Source organism: Passer montanus, unplaced genomic scaffold (genome assembly GCF_014805655.1).
Source record: "Passer montanus isolate IOZ18808 unplaced genomic scaffold, ASM1480565v1 scaffold97, whole genome shotgun sequence".
Lineage (NCBI taxonomy): Eukaryota > Metazoa > Chordata > Aves > Passeriformes > Passeridae > Passer > Passer montanus.
This window is the reverse complement of record NW_024375145.1, coordinates 2,236,260-2,264,060: the sequence shown is the minus strand read 5'-3', so window position 1 is coordinate 2,264,060 and position 27,801 is coordinate 2,236,260. Positions and strand designations below refer to the sequence as shown.

At 41.6% G+C, this 27,801-nt stretch overlaps 1 protein-coding gene across 1 annotated transcript in view; it reads left to right on the top strand.

The window, feature by feature from the left end:
* MSH3 (mutS homolog 3) overlaps positions 1–27,585 on the top strand; it is a 94,164-nt gene extending 66,579 nt beyond the window's left edge. Inside the window, exons 18-25 of the mRNA XM_039696352.1 lie at positions 172–288; positions 3,799–3,906; positions 5,485–5,596; positions 8,765–8,922; positions 23,844–24,030; positions 24,162–24,294; positions 25,595–25,769; positions 27,181–27,585. Of these exons, the coding sequence (XP_039552286.1) occupies positions 172–288; positions 3,799–3,906; positions 5,485–5,596; positions 8,765–8,922; positions 23,844–24,030; positions 24,162–24,294; positions 25,595–25,769; positions 27,181–27,289 (1,099 nt within the window). The 3' untranslated portion in view covers positions 27,290–27,585. The remainder of the gene's footprint in view (positions 1–171; positions 289–3,798; positions 3,907–5,484; positions 5,597–8,764; positions 8,923–23,843; positions 24,031–24,161; positions 24,295–25,594; positions 25,770–27,180) is intronic.
* The last annotated feature ends 216 nt before the right edge of the window (positions 27,586–27,801 follow it).

The window sequence follows — 27,801 nt, the reverse complement described above, 5'->3', positions numbered from 1 at the left end:
CAGCACTTCACTCCCAATGGGGGTCACTGCCACCAGCAGGAGAGCTTTGCTTCAACACTTCCATTGTGGAGATGAGGAAAATGAGCCAAATTTTGCGTGTGGATGGTGCGGCTGATTGCTTGGTGACCTCGGTCCCAGCCAGCCCTCTCTGTTCTCTCTCTCCCCGTGCAGCACCAAAGCCGTCAGCCGCTTCCACTCGCCGCTGGTCACAGAGAGCTACAGAGCCCTGCAGCAGCTCCGTGAGCAGCTCGCCCTCCTCTGCAGTGCCGAGTGGCTGTGCTTCTTGGAGTGAGTGCTTCCCCCCTGTGCCCTGCCCCGTGAGACAGCAGGAACAGCAGCACAGCAGGAAAACGCCTGTTTTGTAAACAGAGGCGTTAATAACTGCCCACAGCAGCTTGGCTGGTGGTCAGTTAAAATGCTGTTCTTCCTTTTAAACCATTTGAGGGCAAGATCTCTGAGCCCCAGTCCTGAGACCAGCAGTGATGTCTCTACCTTTTAAACTTCTGGTGAAAACACTCTATTAAATATACAAGGTGTTTCCCAAACTCTGAAAAATAACGTCACAGCATTAACGATCTGAAAGTGCAGCTGACTCTGAGTGAAACTGAACCTAGTCGATTTCATTGGTTTTATTATATTTAATTATATTTTATTATATTTTTATATTACTTACTAATATTATGCAGTAGTTTTATTGGTTTTTATATCTTGTATTCCACCCTGACCATGAGGTTTTGTTAGAATGTAGTGGGAGTTTTGTTGTCCCTCACTTCTGGCACATGTGTTTGTCTCAGATCAGAGTTTTCAGTGTGGTTATTTGCCTGTTTAGCCAAAGTATCCTCAAAATGGGAGTTTAAAAAATACTTCCTGAACTTCTGAACGCCTTTAATTTTTCAGCTGCCTGATTATGTGTTATTTTGTACTTGCATGAATTGCAGAACTGCTGAAATTGCTCCTCTTGTCACGCAGTGATAGTTTGCGAGACCTTAACAAGTCCCTGCTAAAGTTGTCTCACTGGATTTTCTTCCCATTAGGAACCCAGAAAGTCTGAAAATTGAGTAGAAACTGGAAAGACATTCCAATTGACACTTCTCCAGTTGTGTTTCCTTTGCAGTACTATAAAAGAGTTGTCTCCATGTTCACTTGTCTGTTCTCAGGAGTGCTGCAGGAGAGCAGCAGACAAAAAGGAAAGACCTGTGTGTAGAAAAGTGCTCTTCTTTCCCAGCCCTCCATTCATTTATGTCTTGGTTTATTAAATTTTGCTCCCCTGCTGGTTTTATATTCTATATTGTAGCTTTGAGACTAGGAGAGAGGAAAAAAGAAATTCCAGAGGAGCAAGAGAATGAACTCCAATGAAAGCTCTGTTCTCCTGATAATGTCCTTATTGTACTGGGAAGCAGCGCCATAAATTGAAAATGAATTATTGAATTTTCTGTTGTAGACACCATGATTCATTGAAATTTTACACAACTCCTGTGTTCAGACACTCTTACTTCGGTTCTTCTTTGACTGTAACTTACAGTAACTTACAGATTAAGAGCTGGATTCAGCTGCTGGTATTCTGTATAAATTCTGATGGCATTTTTGTACACCTCATTCAGGCAGCAGGGATCAACTGCTGACCCCTTATGAGCTATCTAATGAATTTAATTTTGCCTGATTTTCTGTGCTTTAAAAATAATTCACTGTTAGAATGGGAGGTGAAGTCCACCTTGATTGAGGTCCTCATGTTCTCCCTGACACACTGCTGGGAGATTTGGATTCAGGGTGATTTAAAGAGCACAGGAGCCCTGAGAGGAGCTTGCATGGGGTGCATTTTGACAGTCCTTTTGTATTTGTGCAGAACTGGGGCGGCGGTGGCACGCTGTGCAGAGCGTTCCAGAGCCTCCTGAGTGGGCAGCGCCAGCACTTCACTCCCAATGGGGGTCACTGCCACCAGCAGGAGAGCTTTGCTTCAACACTTCCATTGTGGAGATGAGGAAAATGAGCCAAATTTTGCGTGTGGATGGTGCGGCTGATTGCTTGGTGACCTCGGTCCCAGCCAGCCCTCTCTGTTCTCTCTCTCCCCGTGCAGCACCAAAGCCGTCAGCCGCTTCCACTCGCCGCTGGTCACAGAGAGCTACAGAGCCCTGCAGCAGCTCCGTGAGCAGCTCGCCCTCCTCTGCAGTGCCGAGTGGCTGTGCTTCTTGGAGTGAGTGCTTCCCCCCTGTGCCCTGCCCCGTGAGACAGCAGGAACAGCAGCACGGCAGGAAAACGCCTGTTTCGTAAACAGAGGCGTTAATAACTGCCCACAGCAGCTTGGCTGGTGGTCAGTTAAAATGCTGTTCTTCCTTTTAAACCATTTGAGGGCAAGATCTCTGAGCCCCAGTCCTGAGACCAGCAGTGATGTCTCTACCTTTTAAACTTCTGGTGAAAACACTCTATTAAATATACAAGGTGTTTCCCAAACTCTGAAAAATAACGTCACAGCATTAACGATCTGAAAGTGCAGCTGACTCTGAGTGAAACTGAACCTAGTCGATTTCATTGGTTTTATTATATTTTTATATTACTTACTAATATTATGCAGTAGTTTTATTGTTTTTTATATCTTGTATTCCACCCTGACCATGAGGTTTTGTTAGAATGTAGTGGGAGTTTTGTTGTCCCTCACTTCTGGCACATGTGTTTGTCTCAGATCAGAGTTTTCAGTGGGGTTATTTGCCTGTTTAGCCAAAGTATCCTCAAAATGGGAGTTTAAAAAATACTTCCTGAACTTCTGAACGCCTTTAATTTTTCAGCTGCCTGATTATGTGTTATTTTGTACTTGCATGAATTGCAGAACTGCTGAAATTGCTCCTCTTGTCACGCAGTGATAGTTTGCGAGACCTTAACAAGTCCCTGCTAAAGGTGTCTCACTGGATTTTCTTCCCCTTAGGAACCCAGAAAGTCTGAAAATTGAGTAGAAACTGGAAAGATATTCCAATTGACACTTCTCCAGTTGTGTTTCCTTTGCAGTACTATAAAAGAGTTGTCTCCATGTTCACTTGTCTGTTCTCAGGAGTGCTGCAGGAGAGCAGCAGACAAAAAGGAAAGACCTGTGTGTAGAAAAGTGCTCTTCTTTCCCAGCCCTCCATTCATTTATGTCTTGGTTTATTAAATTTTGCTCCCCTGCTGGTTTTATATTCTATATTGTAGCTTTGAGACTAGGAGAGAGGAAAAAAGAAATTCCAGAGGAGCAAGAGAATGAACTCCAATGAAAGCTCTGTTCTCCTGATAATGTCCTTATTGTACTGGGAAGCAGTGCCATAAATTGAAAATGAATTATTGAATTTTCTGTTGTAGACACCATGATTCATTGAAATTTTACACAACTCCTGTGTTCAGACACTCTTACTTCGGTTCTTCTTTGACTGTAACTTACAGTAACTTACAGATTCAGTTGAGGCTGAATCAAGAGCTGGATTCAGCTGCTGGTATTCTGTATAAATTCTGATAAATTGTGGCATTTTTGTACACCGCATTCAGGCAGCAGGGATCAACTGCTGACCCCTTATGAGCTATCTAATGAATTTAATTTTGCCTGATTTTCTGTGCTTTAAAAATAATTCACTGTTAGAATGGGAGGTGAAGTCCACCTTGATTGAGGTCCTCATGTTCTCCCTGACACACTGCTGGGAGATTTGGATTCAGGGTGATTTAAAGAGCACAGGAGCCCTGAGAGGAGCTTGCATGGGGTGCATTTTGACAGTCCTTTTGTATTTGTGCAGAATTATTTCTTTTCCTGTTTTTGTGTAACTTTTCTCTGTTTTGATGCAGCCGTTTCAGTGAACATTATCACCCCGTGTCTAAAGCCATTTGTCACCTAGCAACTGTGGACTGCCTGTTCTCATTGGCCCAGGTGGCCAAACAAGGAGACTACTGCAGGTAATCAATTTTTAATTTTTAATTTTTACATAGGATTTTATACGGAATTATAAGAGCGTACTTAAAATAAATTATGTTTTAATATGTGTGCCGTGATAAAAATCACTGTTAAAATTGTTTACAGTAGTTTCAACTTAATCTGATTTTGCAGAGCAACACTTCTGGCCTTAATGCAAACTGTAAACATTGCAGTTCCAATTTGACATCCTAATGTTTGTTGTTTGACCTGAGTCTAGTAGATTATATCTTACTTACACATAGATAAATGCTGGACCTTTTTATGTCTTTCTTTTAAAAATTACTGGTTGTAATTCTCAGAAGGTCTGATTTTCTGGTATCTTTCTAATACCTTGGAGTTTAGGGTATCTGAGGTGTGTTTGAAAGGTGTGTCTCAGGTAATTAATAGTAAATATTAGCTCCAGCCTGCAGAGCAGTGGTGATGCCTGAGCTGGGCTCACGTGTAAGAGCTGATGAGCTGAGCTGCTGCTTCTGCCCCAGACCCACACACGGGTAGGGGGATGAAGAGAAATCCACTTGGAAATACTTCTGCTTTGATACATCATTTAAGATAATGCTGATCACTTCTGGGCTCTTGGGATCTTGTGTGTCTCTCTGTCACAATCTCTTTGAAAATAATTGCTCGCTTATTTCGGTGTCCTCAGATGAGAAAACAAACTGAAATCTGATTAATTCACTGTGCAGAATGTAAATAATTCACTGAATTTCGGAGTGGCTCAGAGCCTATATACTAGCAGGAAGGAGACTTCTCAGTGAAGCCCCAGCTGCAGGGAAGGTGTCAATAATTAATCCTGGAGGGCTGATGAGGGCAATGCTGGACTTTGGTGTTATTTTGGAGGAATGTTTTTGGTTTGTGAGGATTGTTTCCTGCAGCCCTGCCCGAGGCAGGCGATTGAGCAGGGTCAGGGCAGAGGTGAGCCCCTGGTGCAGCGTGCTGGGAGGATGTTCTGTGGCACACACAGCTCAGCAGGGCTCTCAGGTGGAGCTGTGGGTGATGCTGTGGGCACTCCAGGGTCACCATCTGCTGTCTGAGTGTCCACTCTGCAGACTCTCAGTGAGTTTCATTTTAAGGAATGCTGTTCAAGAGGTGGCATGAGGCCTAACACCATCCATACACTGGTTTAATCTCAGCTGTACAACTATTGGAATTACCTTTATGCTGAACTCCCCCAACATTATCAGTTTATGCCTCTTTCCCCAGTGCTTTGAGTTTGTAAGATGTCATTTATTTTATTTCATTTCCATTTTCCTTTTAAATCTCATTATCATTCTTCAGCCCAAGACAAATCTCACTCCCCACATCTTCCCTTTGAAGTTGACCCAAAGTGATAGTTAATTTCCAGTCTTAAAATTCTGTGGCTTTATTTTCCTCAGAGAAAGTATTATTTAGAAAGTATTTTCCTTAGAAATACTTGATGGCAGCAATTGATTTTTATAATTTGTATTTTTTTTCCCACAAAACCTTACGTCACAGGTGACAGTTCTGCAGGCTTCAGTTACAGTAGTTTTACATATTCAGTTACGAAGAACACTGAGATTGATACCTTTCCTCTTTTGCAGACCAACTGTGCAAGAAAATCGTGAAATAATCATAAAAAATGGGAGGCACCCTGTGATTGATGTTCTGCTGGGAGAGCAGGATCAGTATGTTCCAAACACCACCAGCCTTTCAGTGAGTACCCAGAAACTGGCTGAGCCTCAGAACCATTCAGGGCAGGAGGCTGGGGTGAGCCTCTTGGGCAGTGAGTGGAAATGGGTGATTTAAAACATGCAGCCTGCTGGGCTGCATTTCAGAGAGGTGTTGCTAGATGTCACCACATCTGTTCTGTCCCTCTGCTGATTCCTTGCTGCCAGATGCTCTCCTTACAGCCTTGTTCAGTCTCAAGGCACAGAGGAAAGAAAGGTAATCTCAAAATTAGGAAAATGTGTGTTTCAATCAAATGGTTATTTTCAAAAAACCAAATTATTAATTACAGGGTTTTTAACAGTGTCATTGCAGGAGTATGCATTTTGACAAACTCTGATTTTTTGGAATCTTTTAATATGAAAAACACATATTACAGGTTCAATTTTTCAGATTAATTCTAAGATTGCTTGTATTTTTTTAATGTGTTTCTCTACTTTGCAGTTTCCTTTCTTTGTGGAAATATTAGTGTCATACAGCCTTTTTCCCTGATAAACTAAAATCTGTCTTTTAAATTACATGCCTATTTGAAGCTTTTCGTTAAATATTTATCTCTCCATATACTTTTATAAATATTAAATAGCTGTCCTTAATGAATATAAAAGATATCCTCACAACTCCTCTCTGCCTCTTTATGCAGCAAATGTAGGAAAGGTGTGAAACAGCTGCCTGAGTGAGACATTGCTGTAAAAACAGCATTCAAGTTTGTGTGTATTTCTTGGGGAACATTTTAAAGTGCTGCTCCGTCCTGAACAATGCTACAGATATTTTGTAATACATCCGAAAATGTTTTCAAAATTATTTGTCAACTCCAAACAAGCGACAGATGGCACTTCCAAAAAAATTCAGCATGTCATTCAGGAATCATCATGCACTTTTCCCTCTTTAGTCCCATTCTTATGCTGGCTTTCTAAATACTGAATATTACAAAACCCAAGTGATCGTGGCAGAATCACTTTTGCTTCTGCAGTTCTTTGAGTTCTCTTTTTGTTGAGAGAGGTGGGTGGGAACCAGTTTATTAAAGCATCTCCAGTTTTCTACTGATGTGTTTGAATCAGCAGGAAAATACATCTCCTGTCATGCTTTCAGCTGAAATGTTGTCAAATATCTAACTCGAGGAAATTTTTTTTTTAAAATCCCCTGAAAATAAACAGCTTATTTTTCCATCCCCCCTGTTCTCCTCAAACATTTGTGGGTTGTTTTAGAACTTGTAGCTTCAGCTGTGGATTCCAGTGAGATGTTGGCTTATGGCTGCATCAGGTGTGAGGACAGAGGGGTTCTCTGGCCTGGTATTGCAGCAGGTTCTGAGAACCAGAGCCCTGGCAGAGCAGCCCTCAGTCCCACAGCACGGCTGGAGGGAGCCTGGACAGACCCCAGACAAGTGCAGAGAACTCGTGGGTCCTAACAGATGAACTTGTGAACTCATTCTGGGTTTGAGCATCTGTAAATTCTGCTGTGTTGAGCCCTGACAAAGTTTTAGTAGCAGTTCTGAGTTACACTTTGGAGACCAGAATGTTATGAATTTTGTTCTCTTATAGTCACGTGCACTTCGTTACATCCAATCCTTTATTCCCAATAATGGCATTTTCTACATTTTGACTGCATTGTGACTTGTGTATGGGTGAGAGTTTTTTTGCAAAACCTGATCAGCTTTTTACATATAATAAATACAGATGTCCTCTATCTTCTCTAATACCTGAACTGGAACAGAAGTGTCAGTCCTGTCTGCGTTTTTTGTGTGTCCCTATGAAGGGAATGAAAGCCCAAGTCTGAGAAGATTCTGAGACCTGCTGCATGGAGATTTGTTGGCTGCTGTAGCCACAGTGCCTGAGCAGTGCCAAGTTCCCCGCGTGGTGTGACCAATGTCCATTTTGCACAGCTTGTCCTGTCTGCCCTGCCCCTCCCACGGGCAGTGCAGAGTGCTGGCTTCTCCTCACATCATCCCTCGGTGCATTTCATCACATGCACCCCTGGGAAAGCCTAGCTGTGTGATGTCCTTGCTTAACTCAAGCTCTTAGTCTCGACTCAGGCTGTGAGAAAGCTTTATAGGTTCATTGACAAGTTTTAATTCTGTACCAGCAGTTGTCTTGCACTTGGGGAACACAGTTTCATTGTGGAGCTGCAGACACATAGCAGCACCGTGGGGAGTCTTACAGCTGAGATGAGTTCTTGCATCTGATCTCATTTTCTTGGGTCTGGTTTTAGTGATGAGGGACACTGATGGAGATGGGGCATGGCCTGCTCACAGCATCTGTGTGGCAATCAAGCACTGCCAGACTCAGGAAGGTCCTGATGCCTTCTTGTAGCCACTCTGAATGCCCTTATGTCCTGTCTAGCCAGGCAGTTATGAGTGTAAAATCCAGGTCAGGTCTTTGCCTACCAGATCTTCTAATTTGACAGTAAGAGCTCAGACTGGAGAGGAACCCAGATCACAGCCAAATTTGGCAAGTGCTGGCTGTGCTGGAAGCTCACAATTTTCTCATCCTGAGCTCAGCCCAAAGCTTCTCCTGCCCGGCTGAGCAATGGCAGCTGTGGCAGCCTTTGCTGCCAGCAGAGCTGCTCCGTGCTCTGCCCAGCCTGGAGCCTCCTCCGGCCTGGCTGCATACAGCCCTGCATCCCTCAGCATCCCTCACTGCTCGCTGTGCTGGTGACCGAGTTCCCTGATTATTTCTTGGCCCCTTGGTGGAGAATAGGAAGGTTCCCCCTCACTCTGTTCATGTTGCTCAAGAGTAACCACAGTTGATTTTGGTGCATCCAGCTGTGGCAGCCTTTGCTGCCAGCAGAGCTGCTCCGTGCTCTGCCCAGCCTGGAGCCTCCTCCGGCCTGGCTGCATACAGCCCTGCATCCCTCAGCATCCCTCACTGCTCGCTGTGCTGGTGACCGAGTTCCCTGATTATTTCTTGGCCCTTTGGTGAAGAACAGGAAGGTTCCCCCTCTGTTCATTTTGCTCAGGAGTAATCACAGTTGATTTTATTTGGGGCTTGATAATATCTGGAGAGCTGAATGTGAAGACTGCAGGATTGGAGGAAGGGTGTTCACCTAGAAACAGAACATTTAACCCTGCAGACTTGTCCTGTATCCTTCTAAGCACACCAGACTTCTGGTAGGAGCACCACATGCAGGGCAATGTGTTTCACCACTGCTTTGTGTTTCCAGGGAGATGGTGAAAGGGTCATGATAATAACTGGGCCCAACATGGGAGGGAAGAGCTCCTACATCAAGCAAGTGGCACTGATCACAGTCATGGCACAGATCGGCTCCTTCGTTCCTGCAGAGGAGGCCACAATTGGTGTTGTGGATGGAATCTTTACCAGGTAAACTCCCAGAACTGGAAATGCTACTGGCCAGAGGGGGTGTGTGTATCACAGTATAATTCAATTTTTCATTTAAAACTTGAGAATTTATACCTGAAGGTTCATTTTTTTCATTTTAGAGGCACTTTGGGTTCATTTTCAGGTTTTGATTCCAGTTTTTTGGTAAGCTATGGTACTTGTTTTGTCATCTTTGAATCCTCAAGGGGTAAGAATTTTAATGTGTCTGTATGCATTAACATCCAGGTATCTAGCTTCCCTGCCTGAATGGATATCTCAGCCAAATTAATGCTGCTGGGTAGTGGCCAAATGTTTCCCCTAAAATGAGTGTTGTCACCTCTGAAATTCATGTCACAATCTCTGCTCTGAAGCTCTGTTGTGTATACTCACAGTATTACAGACTGAGAATTTTGGGCTGCATATACTTCGTGCTTAATCTCCTTCCTATCAGTCCTAGGCACACTTCCTCCTCACTTGATGTCCTTTTAAGAATGAATAATGACAGTTTATTTCACTGCCTCATTCTTGAGACATTGCTGAGTAATTTGTAAACATTATCAGTAGAGTCAGAACTCTGTATATTATAATCTAATATTGCTAGGGTTTATCGCCCTGTTTCCCCCCCCCTTTTTCTTCAATAATTGCTTTAATTAGTCAGAGTTTTGTGTTCCTGGTGGTATTTGAGGTGGATTATCACATGTGGTTACAAGTTTCACAGCAATCAGGTGCCTGAGCTGGAATTTCTGGGAATTCCTGCTCTGTGATGCCAGTGTGCATTCCAGAGGTAACTTTTGATCAAGAACCTGAGGCACTACTCACCTGCAATTGCTTCATCCTATAAAAGTGTTGTGTTCTTGCTTTCCACTCTGTCACGACAAAAACAAATGAGGATCACACCTTGGTGCAGGTCAGTGCTGAGCACAGCAGCAAACAATTTGTATCCTCCTCCCACAAGTAACTGGAGATGAGAATTCAAAATGCTTCACTTTTTTCCCCGCCCTGTGTTGGAAGCAGTGGGCTGCTTGGTGGGGTGAGCATTTCTTGTGGGGACACAGAGGCAACACAGGACCTGGTTTATGATACAGGAGGGGCATTACAGCCTCACTGAGCATTTGAAGATTATTTTTGTCTTCCTCTGGGGTTTGTAGCTGAACATGGAGTACTTCACTTGGGTTCTCACTTCCTTAAATTCTAATCATACACACACTCAAGCTGAGTGTCTGCTTTTCTTAAACTGTCATTGCAAAAGGGTGATGTCTGCAGAAAATATTGAGAAACATGACACAGTCATTGGGAGAGATGTTTTGTTTTGGGCCCGCTTGAAAGAGAATAAATTGGATTTTTATCTGTGTTTCATCTGTTCCCCAGTGTATTTCCCTGATTCTGCTTCACTTTTCTCTGTATTAGAATAAAAGCCAAGTACGTTTCACAACTTCTCTGATAAAGAGTGTGGGCAAAAGTGAAACTTTTGCTTTCAGACTCAGAGCCAAGCAGGGACAGAGTGCTTTTTACTCTGTGAGGTTTTAGACCATGTAATTTGTAGCTCAGTCACATTCTAACATAAGGGATTGCATTTTTTTTTTCTCCTTGTCTATATTACTTTTGGAAGCTGAGCTGGATATGCCTTTCCTCATTTAATGTGATATGTGTCAAACACCAGATGAATATGTGGAAGAAATACTGAAATTATTGTAATCGCACCACTAATTAAGACAAATTAATTGACTAAATATTAATCAGGAAGAAATTGATAATACATTTGTAAGATAGAAATAGTCATGCATCAGTTAAAAGGTAACAGGAAAAAAAATTAGAAAAAGAACAGGTTGGAAGATTCTGCTCAAGATATACAGAGACCATCCAAGAAGGACACACCTCTCTTTTGGTTGGTTTGGGTTTTTTTTTGGGTAGGTTTTGGGTTTTTTTCAGGGTTCTGGCAAAGGTCATAAACTGTGTAAGTCTGTCAGGCAGGTTAATGTGGCGAATTCAGGGAATTTCTCAGCCATAGGAAGTTACTCTTGAATAGTTTTTAATGCCTAGTTTGAGCAAAGAATCAGTAAACCAGCTGCCACATACTATGTCCTGCTTGAGGTTTAATGCTTTTTTCTAAAGCCTCAGGTTTTGTTCTGTTCTCTCTGGTAGGGAATGACCTGGAAGAGATCAAAGAATTTCTCTTAACTCCCAACCAATTTTCCCTGTTTTTTTTCTTTTTTTTCTTTCTTTTATTTTTTGTTGTTGTTTTGTGTTTGTTTGTTTGTTTTTAGGTTTCTTTTTTTTTTGGGGTGTTTTCTTTGTTTTGTTTTGCTATTGTTTTTGTTTGTTTGTATTTGTGGGGGGGTTTTTTGTGGTTTTTTTTTTGTTTGGGGGTGTTTTTTGTTTTGTTTTGCTATTGTTTTTGTTTGTTTGTTTTTGTATTTGTGGGGGGTTTTTTTGTGGGTTTTTTTTTTTTGCTTTGGTTTTTTTGTTTGTTTGCTTTCACCTTCTGTGCTTTGTTTTGCAGGTTAGTTTAGTTTGGATTTTTTGTCATTATTAGGATTTAATTTTTTTTTATGATAACAGCTATGTAGACCTCCTTTTGGCACTGCCAGCCCAGGCCACAAGGTCTTGCTGGAAAAAAGTGTGAATTTCCATTCTGTTGCTGATAACTTCAGTACATTTTTAATACTCTAAATACTTACCATGGAAAGGTGTCAGTCTCCAAGGTACTTCCATCACTGCTGTGGTGATGTTTTGGGGATGCTGTTGGTGTGGTACTCCTGCAGGGAGAGAGAGAGATGCTCAGGGATACAGGGAAGGATGCTCAGGGATGCAGGGAGGGATCAGCCAGTGATGCTGCACAGGCTGGCTCTGTGCACCAGGACAACCAAGAGTTCTGTGTGATAAACCTTTTCCCAGTCCCTTTTTTGGTTTGTAGACTGCGTCTTCCAAGCGTGAATTCATATAGGTTTAAGGGATTTGTATCCCCAGGATTTGTGTCTTGTTTTCCAAGGAGGGTTTCCATGGAAATTGAAAGGTTGCTACTATGGTTATTCCGTGTGGTATGTCGTGCTTATATAGGATAGCAGCTCCAAATTGACTTTACATACTGGATTACACCAAATGCTTTCAAAGATGCAAGAGGGATTGCTTACAGGTAGAGTGAAGACAGGACTGATCTTTCCTCACTGCTGGCTAGGTAAGACAAGAGACAGTGCTGAGCCTTGCCCAGATTAGGGGGAGGACACAGGATTTTGAGGATGTTTGCTGGTTAGTCTGGTTAGTATTTTCTTTTTTTTTCCCTTCTCCAATCAGGGATAATGTTTTCTTGTAATATTTTCTTAAAGAATTTCAACTTAATCAGTGGCATTATATTTAAAAAAATTAGAAGGGTTTTGAAGAGGCTGACATCCCATCTCTATTGACTTTTAATGGGATTTGGATATTTAATTCTCTGATGTTTGAAAATTCCCATCCAAGTTTCTCCTTGCAGTAAACAGGCTCATTTTCTATTTTAAAATGAACCTTCAGTTTTTGTTAGTTCCAATACAGTCAATCAAACACTGAAATTAATATGCTGTTCCTGTGTGTGCGTGATCAGGGAGACAAAGCAAGGGTGGACATCCATGTATGGAGGAATTAATGACAAGAGTTCTGCTGGCCTAATCATGCCCTGGGGAGGGGTGGTGTTCAGCTGCTGAAGAAAGCTGACCTCTGCAGAGGTCCCTCTTCTAATCAATTATGGATAGAACTTCCCATTGCTGGGAGGCTTTCTCCTACTTCTTGTGGGAACAGCAGGAGCTGTTCATGAGGGTCCATGTTCAAAACTGGGAGGGAGAATGCTAGAGCACTTTGAAGGCAAACCATCTTCAAATAAACAAGATAATTAGCAGTTCAGGTTACCAAGTGCCTTCAAGACTCTGAGAATCAATTTTTGGACATCACAGGCTGCCATCAGAAGTGTGTCAAGGAGAGCAACCCCTGCCAGTGCCAGGTGATGGAACAGGGACAGAGTAATTTCCTCCCTAGAGCACTTACCTGCCTGGATTTCTCTTCCTGTGTTGAAATAAGAGCTGTTTCACTTATTTCAGGGAGCTAGCACAGTGAGGTTTCTTCCCAGCCAAGCTGGAAATGCTGTTCAAGGTGCAGCTTCAGTTATCTGAGCTAATGAAGCACCTGTGCCTCAGATGCCTTTGAGAGCTGCCTCTTGCAGGGGGTCTGCCTCATGCTGAAAGGTCACAGGAATAAACAGAGCCATGTACACTATGCTCTCATGCACTTGGCCTCTCTTTAAAGAGTCAGCTTGCTGTTTACATCCTCTCAGCCTGACTGCAATCCTGGTGGCATCAAATACAGCTGGAATTGTCTGTAGGGTATGTAGAGAAGGCAGGGGTAGTCCCTTCACATCACGTGAACTGTATGTAAGTGTAAAGAACTTTCTTCTGCATTTTCTCGTTGTAACAGATGACTTAAATGTATTTTTAACGTGGAGTGCCCTCCTCATTGCTGAGTCTGCAGTTGGGAGGTACTCACTTGTTTCAGATTCCTTTAAATACGTGAAAAAGTTGTGAAAACAGACAGTGATGGCTCACCTTGGCGAGGGAGGGATGTTTTTTAGTCCTAGCTTGTATTACATGTCTGTATACAGAGTGTCTTGGATGGACATGTCCACAATGGAATCCTGGGTCTGTCTGTCCCAGCTCTGAAGTTACATCACTATTTTGGTATTTTATAATCCGTTGTTCTTGTATAATGATGTGGACCATGTGTAAAAGCTGTTTGTTCAGTTAAAACCAGAGCACAGACATCTTTGGACAGCTGGGCAGTGAAATAATGGAGGAGTTTCATTGCCCTCACTACTGGCCTTAGTTGGGTCACATAAATTCCAGCCAGCAAGACATTTCCTCAGAGCCCCTCTAAGTGGGAACTCTGTTCTGCCAGCTGGGGGCTGTACTTCCCTTGCTGAGCCACTGCTCAGGTGGGACCTTCAGCTGCTCTGAAACCCACTCAGACCAGGTGTGGCCCATTCCACTGAGGGTCCTGAGTGCTGCACAAACCTCACGTGCTAAAGACCTCACAAAACTCATGTGGGAGACAGCATAACGGCATTAAAAATAAATCAGTGTTTGAGTGCCTGCTGGAGTGGTGTGCCTGGCACTGCTCATCTGTGTCATCCTGTGAGCAGAGAGCCACAGCAGTCACATGCATTTGGGCTCACAAAGATGGAAGGGAAGGGGCATTTGTGTCCCAGAGTGACATTTCTGGTATGATTCGCCTACAGGCATTGTGGATCCTCTCACATTTTTTTCCTGTGCTTTGACTGTTGTCACCTAAAAGAGATTTATGGGGCAGAAGCTGAAGGAGTGTTTGTGGCTGTGTCCCTATAGGATTGTGCAGGGTGCATGGAGCCCTCAGCCTCTTCCCCATATCTGGAAATAATTGGTGTTAGGGCTTAGAGGACAGTTTAGAGATGGAGGATTTCTTCAAAGAAAACAAAAAAGAACCCAAGAAAACTCAGTCCTCATTACTACAGACTTCTGGAGAGGCCGTGTATCAAACAAGCCATAGTACTTTCCTCTGTATGGTTTATTAAAATGTCTGTTTTTCTGATCTGTAAATGGTGGAATTACTCTCAAAAAGGTCAAGCCTTATAATGGATGTATTGTGAGTGTTACCTCCCGGAATGCATTTACAGCTATTTAATTCTGACAACTTGACAAAGTCATATTGCTGTTTCACAAGTGCGTGGAGCTGAAAGAAAAAAGTAGACAAACATTTTATTTTAACTAGATGAAATGCGCATACCTATGGCATTATCACAAATTTCAATAAGGTTTAAAATCATGATGGAAAGCAAATATTGTATGAATACCTGCAAGCATTTGGGCAAGTGACTTGGGATGCTTGTATTTTATTTTTTCTTCTCTTCATTGAAATGCCACGACCATTCAGGTTTGAAAGATACTTAAATGGCCTGGCTTACTTTAGATTACTTTTACATTTACACGCAGGTTAAAATGTTTCTGGGTTTGCTAAGAGTATATTTTGTAGGAACTCCTGAAAAAATCAGAAAGCACAGGATGGAGTGGGTACGTGAAGCAGGGAAAAGAATGTTTTTGTCAAACTGGAAGCTGAGTGGAAGATGTTCCCCAAGTGCTTTTTGCAATACATTGAGGTAAATCTTGTGAGAACAAAACCAAAATAATACTCCTAAGTATTAATGGACGGTACGTGAAGCAGGGAAAAGAATGTTTTTGTCAAACTGGAAGCTGAGTGGAAGATGTTCCCCAAGTGCTTCTTGCAATACATTGAGGTAAATCTCGTGAGAAAAAAGCAAAATAATACTCCTAAGTATTAATGGATGTGACTGTTCCATTGATGCAACCTCTCATGGCAAAGGAACTCCCAACTTTACCTAGGTGGGTACGTGAAGCAGGGAAAAGAATGTTTTTGTCAAACTGGAAGCTGAGTGGAAGATGTTCCCCAAGTGCTTTTTGCAATACATTGAGGTAAATCTTGTGAGAACAAAACCAAAATAATACTCCTAAGTATTAATGGATGTGACTGTTCCATTGATGCAACCTCTCATGGCAAAGGAACTTTCAACTTCTTGCAACTAGGTAAACCATGTTACACTTAATTTCATTCAACCACTTTCTTTGGCTTATCAGAAAGGAGTTGCACAGGAGAAGCACAGAGGGGAAATAGTTGTATTTAAAATAATAAATAAATAACAGGCTCCATTATTAGAAATGGTCCTAAATGTATAGCAATAGGCAAATATTGCCTCTCATTTTTACGTCACTTGTGAATTTTTCTGTTTTAACTCTAAAGGACAGAGTCTACATTTAAAAGAAATCCTTGCTTCCATTTATTTCTTTATTAAGCTGTAACGATTTATTCTAGGCTTACAGGGTAGATAATGAAGATAATTTTTCCTAGAAATACCAGTTAAAATCACAACACCTCAGACAAATGAAGGCATTCATCTAGACAGCTTCTTCATAATCAGACAAATCTAGGCTGTGAAACCAGTGGGGAGGTGGCAGCAGTGCTTGGCAGGTTTTGCAGGTGTGTACAGAAACCACCAGGAGATTGATTGCTGAGTCAAAACTGTGGAGGAGTTTATCTCAGCTATACAACTAGTTTGTACATAACCTGGTTGTGACCAGAATTTTTGAGATTTTTTAAAAAGTTCTTTAAACCTGAAAATAAATGTTTAAATAATTCAGATCTTCCTTCGGGAAAAAAAAAATAGAACAAATAGAAGAAAGTCTCTCAATTTGCCTGAGCAGTTAGACGCTGAAAAATAATGGTCAGAAAATTTAAAAATCAAAGGTACTTTTTCAGGTTTATTGTGTATGTATGTGGTAAAGCTTCGTGGTTCTGCCATGCACATTGATTTATTTATTGTGCAGAAAAGAAGGGAGCTGTTCTCACAAAGCAATCCCAAGTGAATGGCAAGTCCACATGAGAATTTTATATACTGACATGCCAAGAAAGTATTGTTTATATTGAAAGCACAATGAGTCAGACCAACAGAACTTTTAGCTGTCAATAACCCCAAAGTAATTTTCAGAAATGTTACTTCTTTATGGCACAGTAATTTGCTTCATTTTGTTCCTCCTTAATTGTATTTTTGTTTACTGCCAGAGTAACAAGAATTACTTAAGCCTTTCATTTATGCTCACAATCAATCATGTAATTGCACTTCTGGGGTAAATTGTTCCCATCTTTCAGGGAAGAACAGGGTGCTGTATTAAGTACATTGCACTGTTTTTTATTATGTGGAGATAGCTTTGGTTTGGATAAAAAAAAAAAGTGAAAGTTGTAGTTAGTGTTGTTAAACGGAAGAAGTATTTTGTTCTGTTTTTGTAGAAAAGTTGTGTCTTGGACGTATCACAGTGCATTTGAACTGTAATTGCTTCTGACAGTGTTCTGTGGCTCTGTAGGAACAAGTTAAGCCAGGCTGTGCATGTATCTGCAGCTAATTTGGTTTCATGTCTCTGTTCATTTCACAGAAACATGCATCTGCAGCGTGAGGTTTGCATCTCTTGTAGATGGAATACTGCCATACTCAACCAGACAGCCTTTGGGGTGCATGCATGGTTGCTGGGTGAAGTGTGAATGCAAGCAGCCCTTGTGTGTGCAGGGGCTGCACCGTGCCCTGGGAGTCCCTCTCAGGCAGTGCAGGGCAGCTGTGCACACTCGGGGACACTCAGAGCACTCCTGCTGCCCCTCCTGGGCTGGGGAGGTTTTCCCCAGGCTGCTGCACCGGGAGGAGAGGAGGAAATCTGCCTGCAAAGCCAGCCAGCTGTTTCACAGTGAGGTGGAGTGGTTGTATTTACCTTTCTGAATCTCTTACATCCTATGACTTGACCCAGTCACAGGTGGAATTGGATTGTCCTTGCATCCACAGGTCTAAAGGGGAAAAGTTCACTTGTGCTGAGTGCTTCAGCCATTGTCCCTGCTCTGTTGCTATAGTTCCTGCTCTTTAATCCCCCCTGGCCTCAATCCTTCAGCTACAAATGCACATTAACTTAATTACCTTGAGTTCCCTCCCTGGTGTCCCAAGCAGTGAGTGCAAACCTGTGCATATTTAAGGTGTTGATTTGTCTCCGTTTTTTTCATCTTCTTCCAGCTCATAGTGATGACTCTCAAAGAAACGCCCTAATTTGAGTATCTGCTCTTGTAATCTATCCTTCAGCAAAATGTTTGCACTCACAAGCTGGTCTTTCTCTTGCCCATCAGTAACATTTACACTGGTAATTTAAGAGGTGATGATGAATTTGCCCTAGGCAATGCAACAAGTATTTTTAAGAAGTTCAGATGTTGCTGAGATTTTTCATTACTGAATTTCAGCAAGCACGTTTACTAGGTGTTCCTCACTAGGTAAAGTGGCCTAAACTTTAGTAGTAACTGAGTTTCTGTTAGTCCATGGAGTTTCGGGATGAGGGGTGCTGGTAACTTTTGATGTCTCAGGGCCTGCATTGACTGACAGGGATTCTGTCCCACCTGTCCTGTCAGTCCAGCTGAAGCTTTTAAAAAGATTGAGTCCATGGGTATTCTTCTTTCCTCTGGCTTTCATTAAAAAAAAAAAAAAAAAAAATAAAAAAAAAAAAAAAGAAAAAAACCCAACCACACAAAAAACCCCCCCCATGCACTTCACATCTTGAAAGTTAATCCTGTTAGAAATGTTTCTTTTAAAAGGCAGGGGCGCTGGTGTGTGCAGCATTCCCCTGTGGGCCAGCCCTAGAAGGAAAGGAGGATTTCAGTGATTATTTGTTCTGGCTGCTTCAGTTACCTAGAGAGACTGAGAAGGAGAAAGAAATATGTAGAAGCCGCTATGAAACTGAGTATTGAAATCACGTTGGACTTGCTTTTCTTTCTGGGATAATGCAAAGTTGTATCCCTCAGAGTCATTTAATATCTTCATTAATCTCTCAGTGACTGAGAGCATCACATATCTACAATGAAGTATGAAAGAAAAATGTATTTTACATTGAATTAATTCTGTCAGGCTTCTCAACAGCTGTTCTCCTTAATTATGTAACATACCGTTGGTATTTCTTCATTTAAATTTGCAGATAAGCAGTTGTAGAAATGGTTGAGCACGTGTGCATGTAGACTGAAAACAGGTTTATGTCATGAGCATCCTTGGATTCCCTGTCATCATCCACGTAACTTGGCACGCTTCCTAAAAGCCACCCATGAATAAAGCAAAAATAATAACTATCCTGATAGCCATGCTTTCCGTCACACTTCTTTTTTTTCCTAATTCTGTAATTACAACTTCTGTAAATTATTTTTCTTTCTGTCAGTTTTTGGTCTGCATCAGTGAGATCTTGATGGAAACGAAGAGGATGATGTACCAGTAGGTTGTGGGGGAGTGTGAAGCATTATTTTCTTGCCAGTGAGCTGTTACAAATCTGCACGTGCAGTCTCCTGAGGAATTACTTAATACATCCCCAGTGTCCTGCTGTCCCTGGTGGGCTGCATGTCCCCACTGCCCTGGCCACACTGCTCTGCTGGGCACAGACAGGCTGGGCAGGGCAGGAAGGGGCTGAGCTGCAGGGCAACAGCACATCTCGTCCTCCCTTCTTGTAAACTGGTTATTATAATTTAAATTACTCCTGTGCAAATGCAGTGATCTTTGAAATGACATTTCAAAGGGGTTTGTGTGAGGGAGTGAGCGGAATTGTAAAGTCACATTATAAATTTATTTTATTCATGGGGTTCTCAGTGTTATCTTTGAATCACAGAAAGTGATTTGTGTTGGTGCTGAGAGTGTTCTACACCTTATTCCCAGAGAAAAGAGTAATGTTCTTGTCATGTTAATTGTTTTTGAATTAGGTTTATTCTTCTGCAACAGGTTCAATTTCTGCAGTAAGTTTTTTAGGTGAGCTTCTTAACTCAGATGGATATTAGTAAAATCAATGGGAAAATGCTAGTTTAAGTTTGGGGTTTTTTCCAGGCAGTAAGTATTCTGTAGAGTAGGAATCAGTAAGTAGCACTGGGCTGTTGACAGCTGTGTGAAAGTAAGGCTCTAGAGAATGGCTTTGCAGTCTTGTTTTGTGGGATTCACGTGGTGGAATGTCACCACTGTGAGCTCCTGGGCTGCCTGTTCATTTCCACAAACTGTGAGAGAGATGCACAGTGAAATACAAGAGGAGTGAACTTCCTGGGGCCCACACTGCCATCTCAAACGCAGGCTAACTCTGAGAGCATGTGGGATAACTTATTTTGAGAGGTACCACAGTTATATCTTCTAACTTACCCTCTGAAAATTAACTTACAAAACATTGCCTCTCTGCTGGTTTTTCTGAGGCCTTTGCCAGGAATCTTTGCTACTTGAACCGAGCACTGAAAACAGATAATCTATCCTCTTCTTATATTTTTTTCTTCTTTTTTTTTTAGTTTGCATAATAAATGTGTTGAACGCCATAAGATGAAGAGCTTTTAATTTTGCAGGGTTTGGTTGGCTGTCAAAGAGACATTAAAACAAGTGTTTTCCAGCCAAATTGCATCTGCTGAGGGAGTGATGGATCCAAAGAGACGCTGCTCATGCTGCCTGTCTGCACGTTCCTTGTGGGCAGGACTGCAGAAGAGGAATTTAATGTTTCAATGTATAAAAACATTTAGGACGAGATCTGCGTTAAAATGTGGATTCCAAGCCACTGGGCCCTGGAGAAGTTTGGTGGTGTTTGTTATGGCTGTTTTAACTGTGAAAAATAACCAAAAAAGGGCTTTTTAAGCATTAGGTTGTGTGACTCAACAACTTTATTGTATCAGAAATAATAGAACATACAGTTAGGGAGCAATGCCTTGCTGCAAATAAACTGTTAGTTTTATAAATACAATCATCCACACTAAAACAGTTATTCCTGCTTATTTCTGGGATAACACTGCTCAGTATGTATGTTCAAAAACAAGTAGAATTCTTCCAGTGTAAAGGACAGAAGCAGAAAGAACAATTTTATCAATTTTCGAAGGATGACATTTAAGAGGTTTTATGTAATTTAAAAATACACAGTTTTTTTAATCTGTAGTTCAGCCCGAGTTGGATTGAATGTTTTAAAATGCTGGAGAGAAAGACTTTCCCCAGCTGTCTCTAACAACAAGGGAAAGATAATACTAATTTCTCTTTGTATCTTGAGCATTTAGTGAGGAAGTTCAGGAAATTATTTTTGTGAATGCAAATTAGATACAAAGCAGGCTAAAATATTTTGTGGGCCCTGTGGAAATGATGCAATCCCAGAGAAAAATGGAAGCTCTGTGTGTAATCATCAGAGGCACACAACAGACAGCCTGTGAGATGCTCTCCCTGTAAGGAAAAGCCAAGTAAGAAATGAGAAAATCATAACGCCACTAATTGTAGGGTCGGAGACTTACACTGAACTTGTTCATTAAGGAGCCAGAGATTGTTGAAACATAAAAAGTATTTGTCATTCTGATTAATGTACTTGCAGTTAACAGTGTTAAAAAAGGCCTAAGTTGCCCTGTTCTCTGTGGATCTGTGCAGTAAGGGGGATTGTTTGATTTTACAATCAGAGTTTTTACAGCAGAGCCTGGTGCCTGACCCAAGCTGGGAAAGGGGCACTGGGGTGGTGGGGGCACTGTGAGAAATTCACTGAAATCTTCATCATTCCTTACCCAGCATTTGAAAGGATTACAGCAGTAAGTGGCTTAATGAAATGTTAGTTTTGTAAAACCTTGTTATCCTGAGTTATACACTTAATTCAGAGAAAAGTAATGTACAGTTGAATTAGCTCAGGGCCAGAATCACCTGTCTTTTGGGCTATGATGGAGTGTAACTTGTATGTGTGTGTCTTTAAGCACACACTCAATGAAACAAAACCCCAGTTTTCTCATATGCCCATCTCCAACCAAAAGCAGTTAATTTATAATTGAAACTTTGCTTATTATGCAGTTATACATGATAGCACGACAGATTTTCAGGGCAGGGACCAGAGGATATATACAAATCATAGTTATACTGGGTCCAGCCTGCTTGGTTTTAGTCAAGTGCTCTTAGTCATAAGATCCTCAAGAAATTATTTGTATCTTGGTGGTGCCTCAGGAGGTCACAGAAGCAATTATAATAGAGAGAGACACCCATCAAAAGAGAGAGGAAGAAAACATTGTATTGAGCTTCTCTTTAAAGGTTCTGATTGGTTCTAAATACTGTTTTGGCCAGCAGTTAATTTTGGAAATATAATATACTAAACCCAACAAGTAGAATTCTTCCAGTGTAAAGGACAGAAGCAGAAAGAACAATTTTATCAATTTTCGAAGGATGACATTTAAGAGGTTTTATGTAATTTAAAAATACACAGTTTTTTTAATCTGTAGTTCAGCCCGAGTTGGATTGAATGTTTTAAAATGCTGGAGAGAAAGACTTTCCCCAGCTGTCTCTAACAACAAGGGAAAGATAATACTAATTTCTCTTTGTATCTTGAGCATTTAGTGAGGAAGTTCAGGAAATTATTTTTGTGAATGCAAATTAGATACAAAGCAGGCTAAAATATTTTGTGGGCCCTGTGGAAATGATGCAATCCCAGAGAAAAATGGAAGCTCTGTGTGTAATCATCAGAGGCACACAACAGACAGCCTGTGAGATGCTCTCCCTGTAAGGAAAAGCCAAGTAAGAAATGAGAAAATCATAACGCCACTAATTGTAGGGGCGGAGACTTACACTGAACTTGTTCATTAAGGAGCCAGAGATTGTTGAAACATAAAAAGTATTTGTCATTCTGATTAATGTACTTGCAGTTAACAGTGTTAAAAAAGGCCTAAGTTGCCCTGTTCTCTGTGGATCTGTGCAGTAAGGGGGATTGTTTGATTTTACAATCAGAGTTTTTACAGCAGAGCCTGGTGCCTGACCCAAGCTGGGAAAGGGGCACTGGGGTGGTGGGGGCACTGTGAGAAATTCACTGAAATCTTCATCATTCCTTACCCAGCATTTGAAAGGATTACAGCAGTAAGTGGCTTAATGAAATGTTAGTTTTGTAAAACCTTGTTATCCTGAGTTATACACTTAGTTCAGAGAAAAGTACAGTTGAATTCGCTCAGGGCCAGAATCACCTGTCTTTTGGGCTATGATGGAGTGTAACTTGTATGTGTGTGTCTTTAAGCACACACTCAATGAAACAAAACCCCAGTTTTCTCATATGCCCATCTCCAACCAAAAGCAGTTAATTTATAATTGAAACTTTGCTTATTATGCAGTTATACATGATAGCACGACAGATTTTCAGGGCAGGGACCAGAGGATATATACAAATCATAGTTATACTGGGTCCAGCCTGCTTGGTTTTAGTCAAGTGCTCTTAGTCATAAGATCCTCAAGAAATTATTTGTATCTTGGTGGTGCCTCAGGAGGTCACAGAAGCAATTATAATAGAGAGAGACACCCATCAAAAGAGAGAGGAAGAAAACATTGTATTGAGCTTCTCTTTAAAGGTTCTGATTGGTTCTAAATACTGTTTTGGCCAGCAGTTAAATTTGGAAATATAATATACTAAACCCATGAGTTAGTTTTCCCTTAATCAGTGTGGCTTGTATGTAACTATATATTAGCTGATAAGAGTGAATAAATCCAGTTTTACGTCACTCCTCAGTGGCATGCTGGTGATGACCTGTCTCAGAAGGGATGCTCTAATGTGATTAATGTAATTCAAAAGCAGAAATGCAAAAAAGAAATGCTCTGTCTTCAGTATAGAATGTGTATTACTTGCACAGGTGAGGAAAGCTCTAGGAAAAGGGAAAACCAGGGTGGACTAACAACAGGTTTCACAGAGGTAGACCAGAAATTCACAATTTGAGATTGGGTTTGAGGGTTTCATGGATCTGAATCACAGCTAGAAGGGTTGTATGGAATGTGGAGGAATTTGTGTGTGGAGCTCACCTGCCTGCAGGCCGCTAAGAGTTGTGTTTCAACAGAATGAGAACTCTTAAAATACCTTGAAATCTTGTTTAAGGACACTGGTTAAGATTGTAGACCTGTGCAATTAGGGGCAATAATGGTTATTTTGTTAGTGCCTGAAGGTGGTGGCTGCTGTTTGGATGCACAAACACCTGGTCACACCAGCTTCCACTCTGTGTGGAAATGCCAATATCAGATATCTTTGGGTGTTGTTAGTATTAGAAACTCATATGAAACCAAAGGAGTAAAATTCAGCCTCACAGCTACCTTTGGTGGAATTCTCATGAGCTGACTGGTCTGAAGTGCAGGGCTCTTTTTGGGGGAAAAGCAGGCTGCCTTGTGCTCTTTGTGAAGGTGGGAGAAATGTTAGCTGGGAGACTGTTCTGGAAGGTGAATGCTCTGCCTGCATTCTTCTCCTCTGTTTGTAGAGGTCATAGCAGAATGGTTTCATGCCCATGATTATTTTTTTCCAGCATTAGCTGACATTTGTAATGAGATTTTTGTGTTGTGTGTCCCGGTGCAGAATGGGCGCTGCAGACAACATCTACAAAGGCCGCAGCACCTTCATGGAGGAGCTGACAGACACCGCTGAGATCATCAGAAGAGCCACCTCGAGGTCGCTGGTGATCCTGGACGAGCTGGGCCGGGGCACGAGCACACACGATGGCATTGCCATTGCTTATGCCACCCTGGAGCACTTCATCAGAGACGTGAGTGCCGTGGCGCGGGCAGGCCGCGCAGGCCGCGGCCGCGCAGCAGGCTGCCATGTCCGCCCTCAGGGCTGTGGGTGTGCTGAGGGAGCACCACGCGAGGGCCAAAGCGAGTTGTGTGTGTGCTGCAGGTGCAGGCCCTGACGCTGTTTGTCACCCACTACCCCTCGGTGTGCGAGCTGCAGCAGCTGTACCCTGGCGCCGTGGGCAATTACCACATGGCCTTCCTGCTCAGCGAGGAGGACGGCGCCGCACAGCACACAGGTCAGACAGAGGCACCCCAGACACATGGTAACACTGATTGCAATGCCTTTTCTGACTGCCTAAAAAGCTGTTCGTAGCCATTTTCCTCCTCAGACCTTGCCAAAGGCTTTTTCCTGCACCCCGACCTGCCAACCCCAGCAGTCCCCAGTGGCTGCTGCCAGCAGTCTCAGGGATCACTCCTTGCTATTGATAACTCATTGGGCTACCTAAAAACAGGGGGCAGACCAAGTTAGGAGAATAAAAAGCAGTATTATTTATTGAAGGGCCTTCAGGTACATTTTGGCCAGGCAAAACCCTCCCTCAGGGGCTGCAGCCAAAATGAACAACGGGTCACGGGTTTCCACACTTTTATAAGTTTTGTCCATTTGCATATTGGGGGTTAATGTTCTAATTACAGCTTCAGGTAATGAAGTCATTTAACCCCAATTTCTCCCCCCAACTCAGTTTTGTTTGCATTTCTGGGCCCTGGGGCAGTGAGGTGTCCCTGACTGCCAGGCCTGGAGAGGAATTGTTGTGTCTGCCCAGGATGGGACAGCAGCAGCTGACACTGAATGTGGAGTGTGGAGTTGTGCACCAAAGAACTGCAGGATCACAAATACATGAAAATGATAAAACCTGAAATCCTAGGATGTCAGAGTGACAATTTACACCTGACCTGAATGTGCTACACCCACTCCAGTCACACATTTAGGGGGGTGGAAAGTGGACATGCATTCCTTCACGTGTTTGAGGAGGATATCTGAGCTGGGGCAGGGGAAAGACTGGCCCATCCCAGCATCCAACTTCCCACAGCAGCCAAACACAAAGGATTAGGGAGGCAGGATTAGGGATCAAACATATGGCAGCTCCTTCTCTGAAAGATCTCACTGTCTGGAAACATTTGCTATTTATGGGGCTTCACGAGCAGGATGTGTTTTGTAGCTCGCATGGGTTTCATTTCAGCTGGGCTGCACAATTTAATATCATGTACTTTCAGTGTCTTCGTCCTACTGTGTCAAGCAGCTCCAAAATTTAGCACTCTGTGGAGTGAAAAAACACATCTGATTGTTTTGAAACTGTTTTGGAAACATGATGGCCCCAGTTCTTGAATTATAAGAGGTATCATAAAGGCCTGTTCACTGAATAAGTGTAAAATTTTTAAATGTGTTTTTTAATGACTTGCCATTGCTATTTGCCATTAACCTTTCCCCTAAATAATTCTTCATATTGTGTTATCTGCTTACCTTGTAAGCTGCTCAGGACAGGGGACTTACGTATTTGCCACAGAGAGGAGGTTTTGATTTTGGTTTTATCTTTTTAGGATCTGAAGGGGAAGAGAACCCTGAATTTATCACTTTCCTTTATCAAATAACTAAAGGAGTCTCTGCAAGGAGTTATGGGCTAAATGTTGCTAAACTGGCAGATATTCCTGAAGAAATCTTGAAGAAAGCAGCTCACAAATCAAAGGAATTGGAGAGAATAGTGAACATTAAAAGGTCAAAACAAATGTGATTTCTTTCTTTATTTATTTCCTTCTATAATACCTACTTATGATCTCATCTGTAATAGTGAAAATACTCATGACTTTAATTTAGAAAGTATTGATTACTTACTTTGGAACTTGAAATTGTCTTTGCTTACTAAAGTGTAGAAGGAAATATAGACATTATTCTTCTGGTTTAACTTGAAAATAAATATTTATAATATGTTTGGATTGCCCCCACAAGCACCCAGAATTTTATTGAAACTTCTGGGGATTTTAACATGTCCCTGATATTCAATTTTCATTCAGGGGTGTTTGTACTTTATATATTAGAGTAGTTATGAAAATTCCTGTGTGTATCAAGTGGCATAACGGATTTGTAAGTCCTGTAACATTATGTGCACAGTTTAGATATTCATAACTGTTTTCAGTGGTTTTTTTTTCTTTTGCTGTTACTTTCTGTGGCAGTCCTATGAGCAAAATTCAAGTAGCCCCCAAGGAACATAATGAACCAAGATCTTGGTTGTCTGATGGCTGTGCCTAATCCTGACAGGATAATTTTACATGAGAACATTTTGACTACTAATTATTTATAGGTGCAAACTTTGGAACTCGTTAAGCTCAGCGCTTAACGACGTTTTTTATCCCCTCTTAATAAAGCCAAAGAGAAACTCTGGAAGGTACTTGACAGTTTATAGGAAAAATAATGCAGTGGCTCATGCTAATTGGAAATATCAGTCTGTAATTGGCAAAAAAACCAAATCTGGAGTGGGTCTGGTCTGTGTGGTGGGAACAGAGTTTTCAGCTCAGGGGAATCACACCTGGTGGCACTGCCCTTGTCACAATACCCATGGGCCAGACACCTTGTCTTGTTTTTTAAAATCACCCTCATTATTTAAGAAAATGCACCATGTAATTTCATCCAGTTTTGACACTACTGTCGTTGGCAATGTGTGTTAACCCATTTTAAACCTCTGGTAATTTGTCACAGCTCTTATAAATCAAAAAATGCTGAGAAGAAACAGGAAGTATGTGTGCACTCATTTATATTGAAAATGTGTTTTCTTTTTATGATCCTACAAATACAAATTTGTATGAACTGAATGTCCAAAATTAAACAGGGCTGATTGGAATGCTGTTTATTTCCTTCAACAATTAGTTCTTACCATTTGTTTATAGCATTTTGTCAGTGCTGCTGGTGCTGTGAGTTAGTTATGAAATTAATTTGTTGGCTGACCTAGAGCAGGAACATGAATCTTAGAAAATATTAACTTGTTGTTTGAAGATCACATAACATTTTGAGCTGTGCTATTTTGGACTGTTTATAAAATTTTACAGACGACTGTAGGACTTTTAGGGTTTGATGTGCTTCACTTAAAAATGTGTCTGTATTTTGATTAGGGTTTTTTTTTTCTCTCCCACAGGAAAAAAATGAAGTCCTTTTCTGAAGCATGGAAGATAAATGATTCTCAGGAACTCCAGGAATGGAAAAATATGTATGAACCTGAGGATGAAAGAAAGGACAGTTTTTAATCCTCAAATCATGGTTAAAGATGGAAGATACTGGAGGTGCAACATACATGTCTGGAGACTAATGGATTTTATCAGGGTGTAGTTCCAGGTGCACTGAGCTGACTTTTTTCCTTTCTGAGAGATCACAGATGCTGCATCATGTGTAGTTTTCTCTCCCACATCCCTTCCTTTTCACCCTTTTCCTTAAGTGCAAACTGCCTATGGGGATTGGTTCTGATTTGTTTAAAAACCATGAAAAAAGTATTGATAAATTATAAGGTAACTTTTTATAAATAAAACAATGTGTTTCACCTTTATTGTGCTTATTTCTGAAGAAATATTTGTGTGTGTTGGGAAAATGTAATCTCAACTGAGACTGAATCTGAACTGAATCTCAACTCTGCTGTACAGCCAGCAACTGCTAACAGTGGTTACTATAAAGAGACTTTTTTCCTTGTTCCCATATTAATGGATTAAAAATTCACTGATTTTTTAGGGCACCCTTTTTTCCTGATCTTTCCCCTGTCTGGACG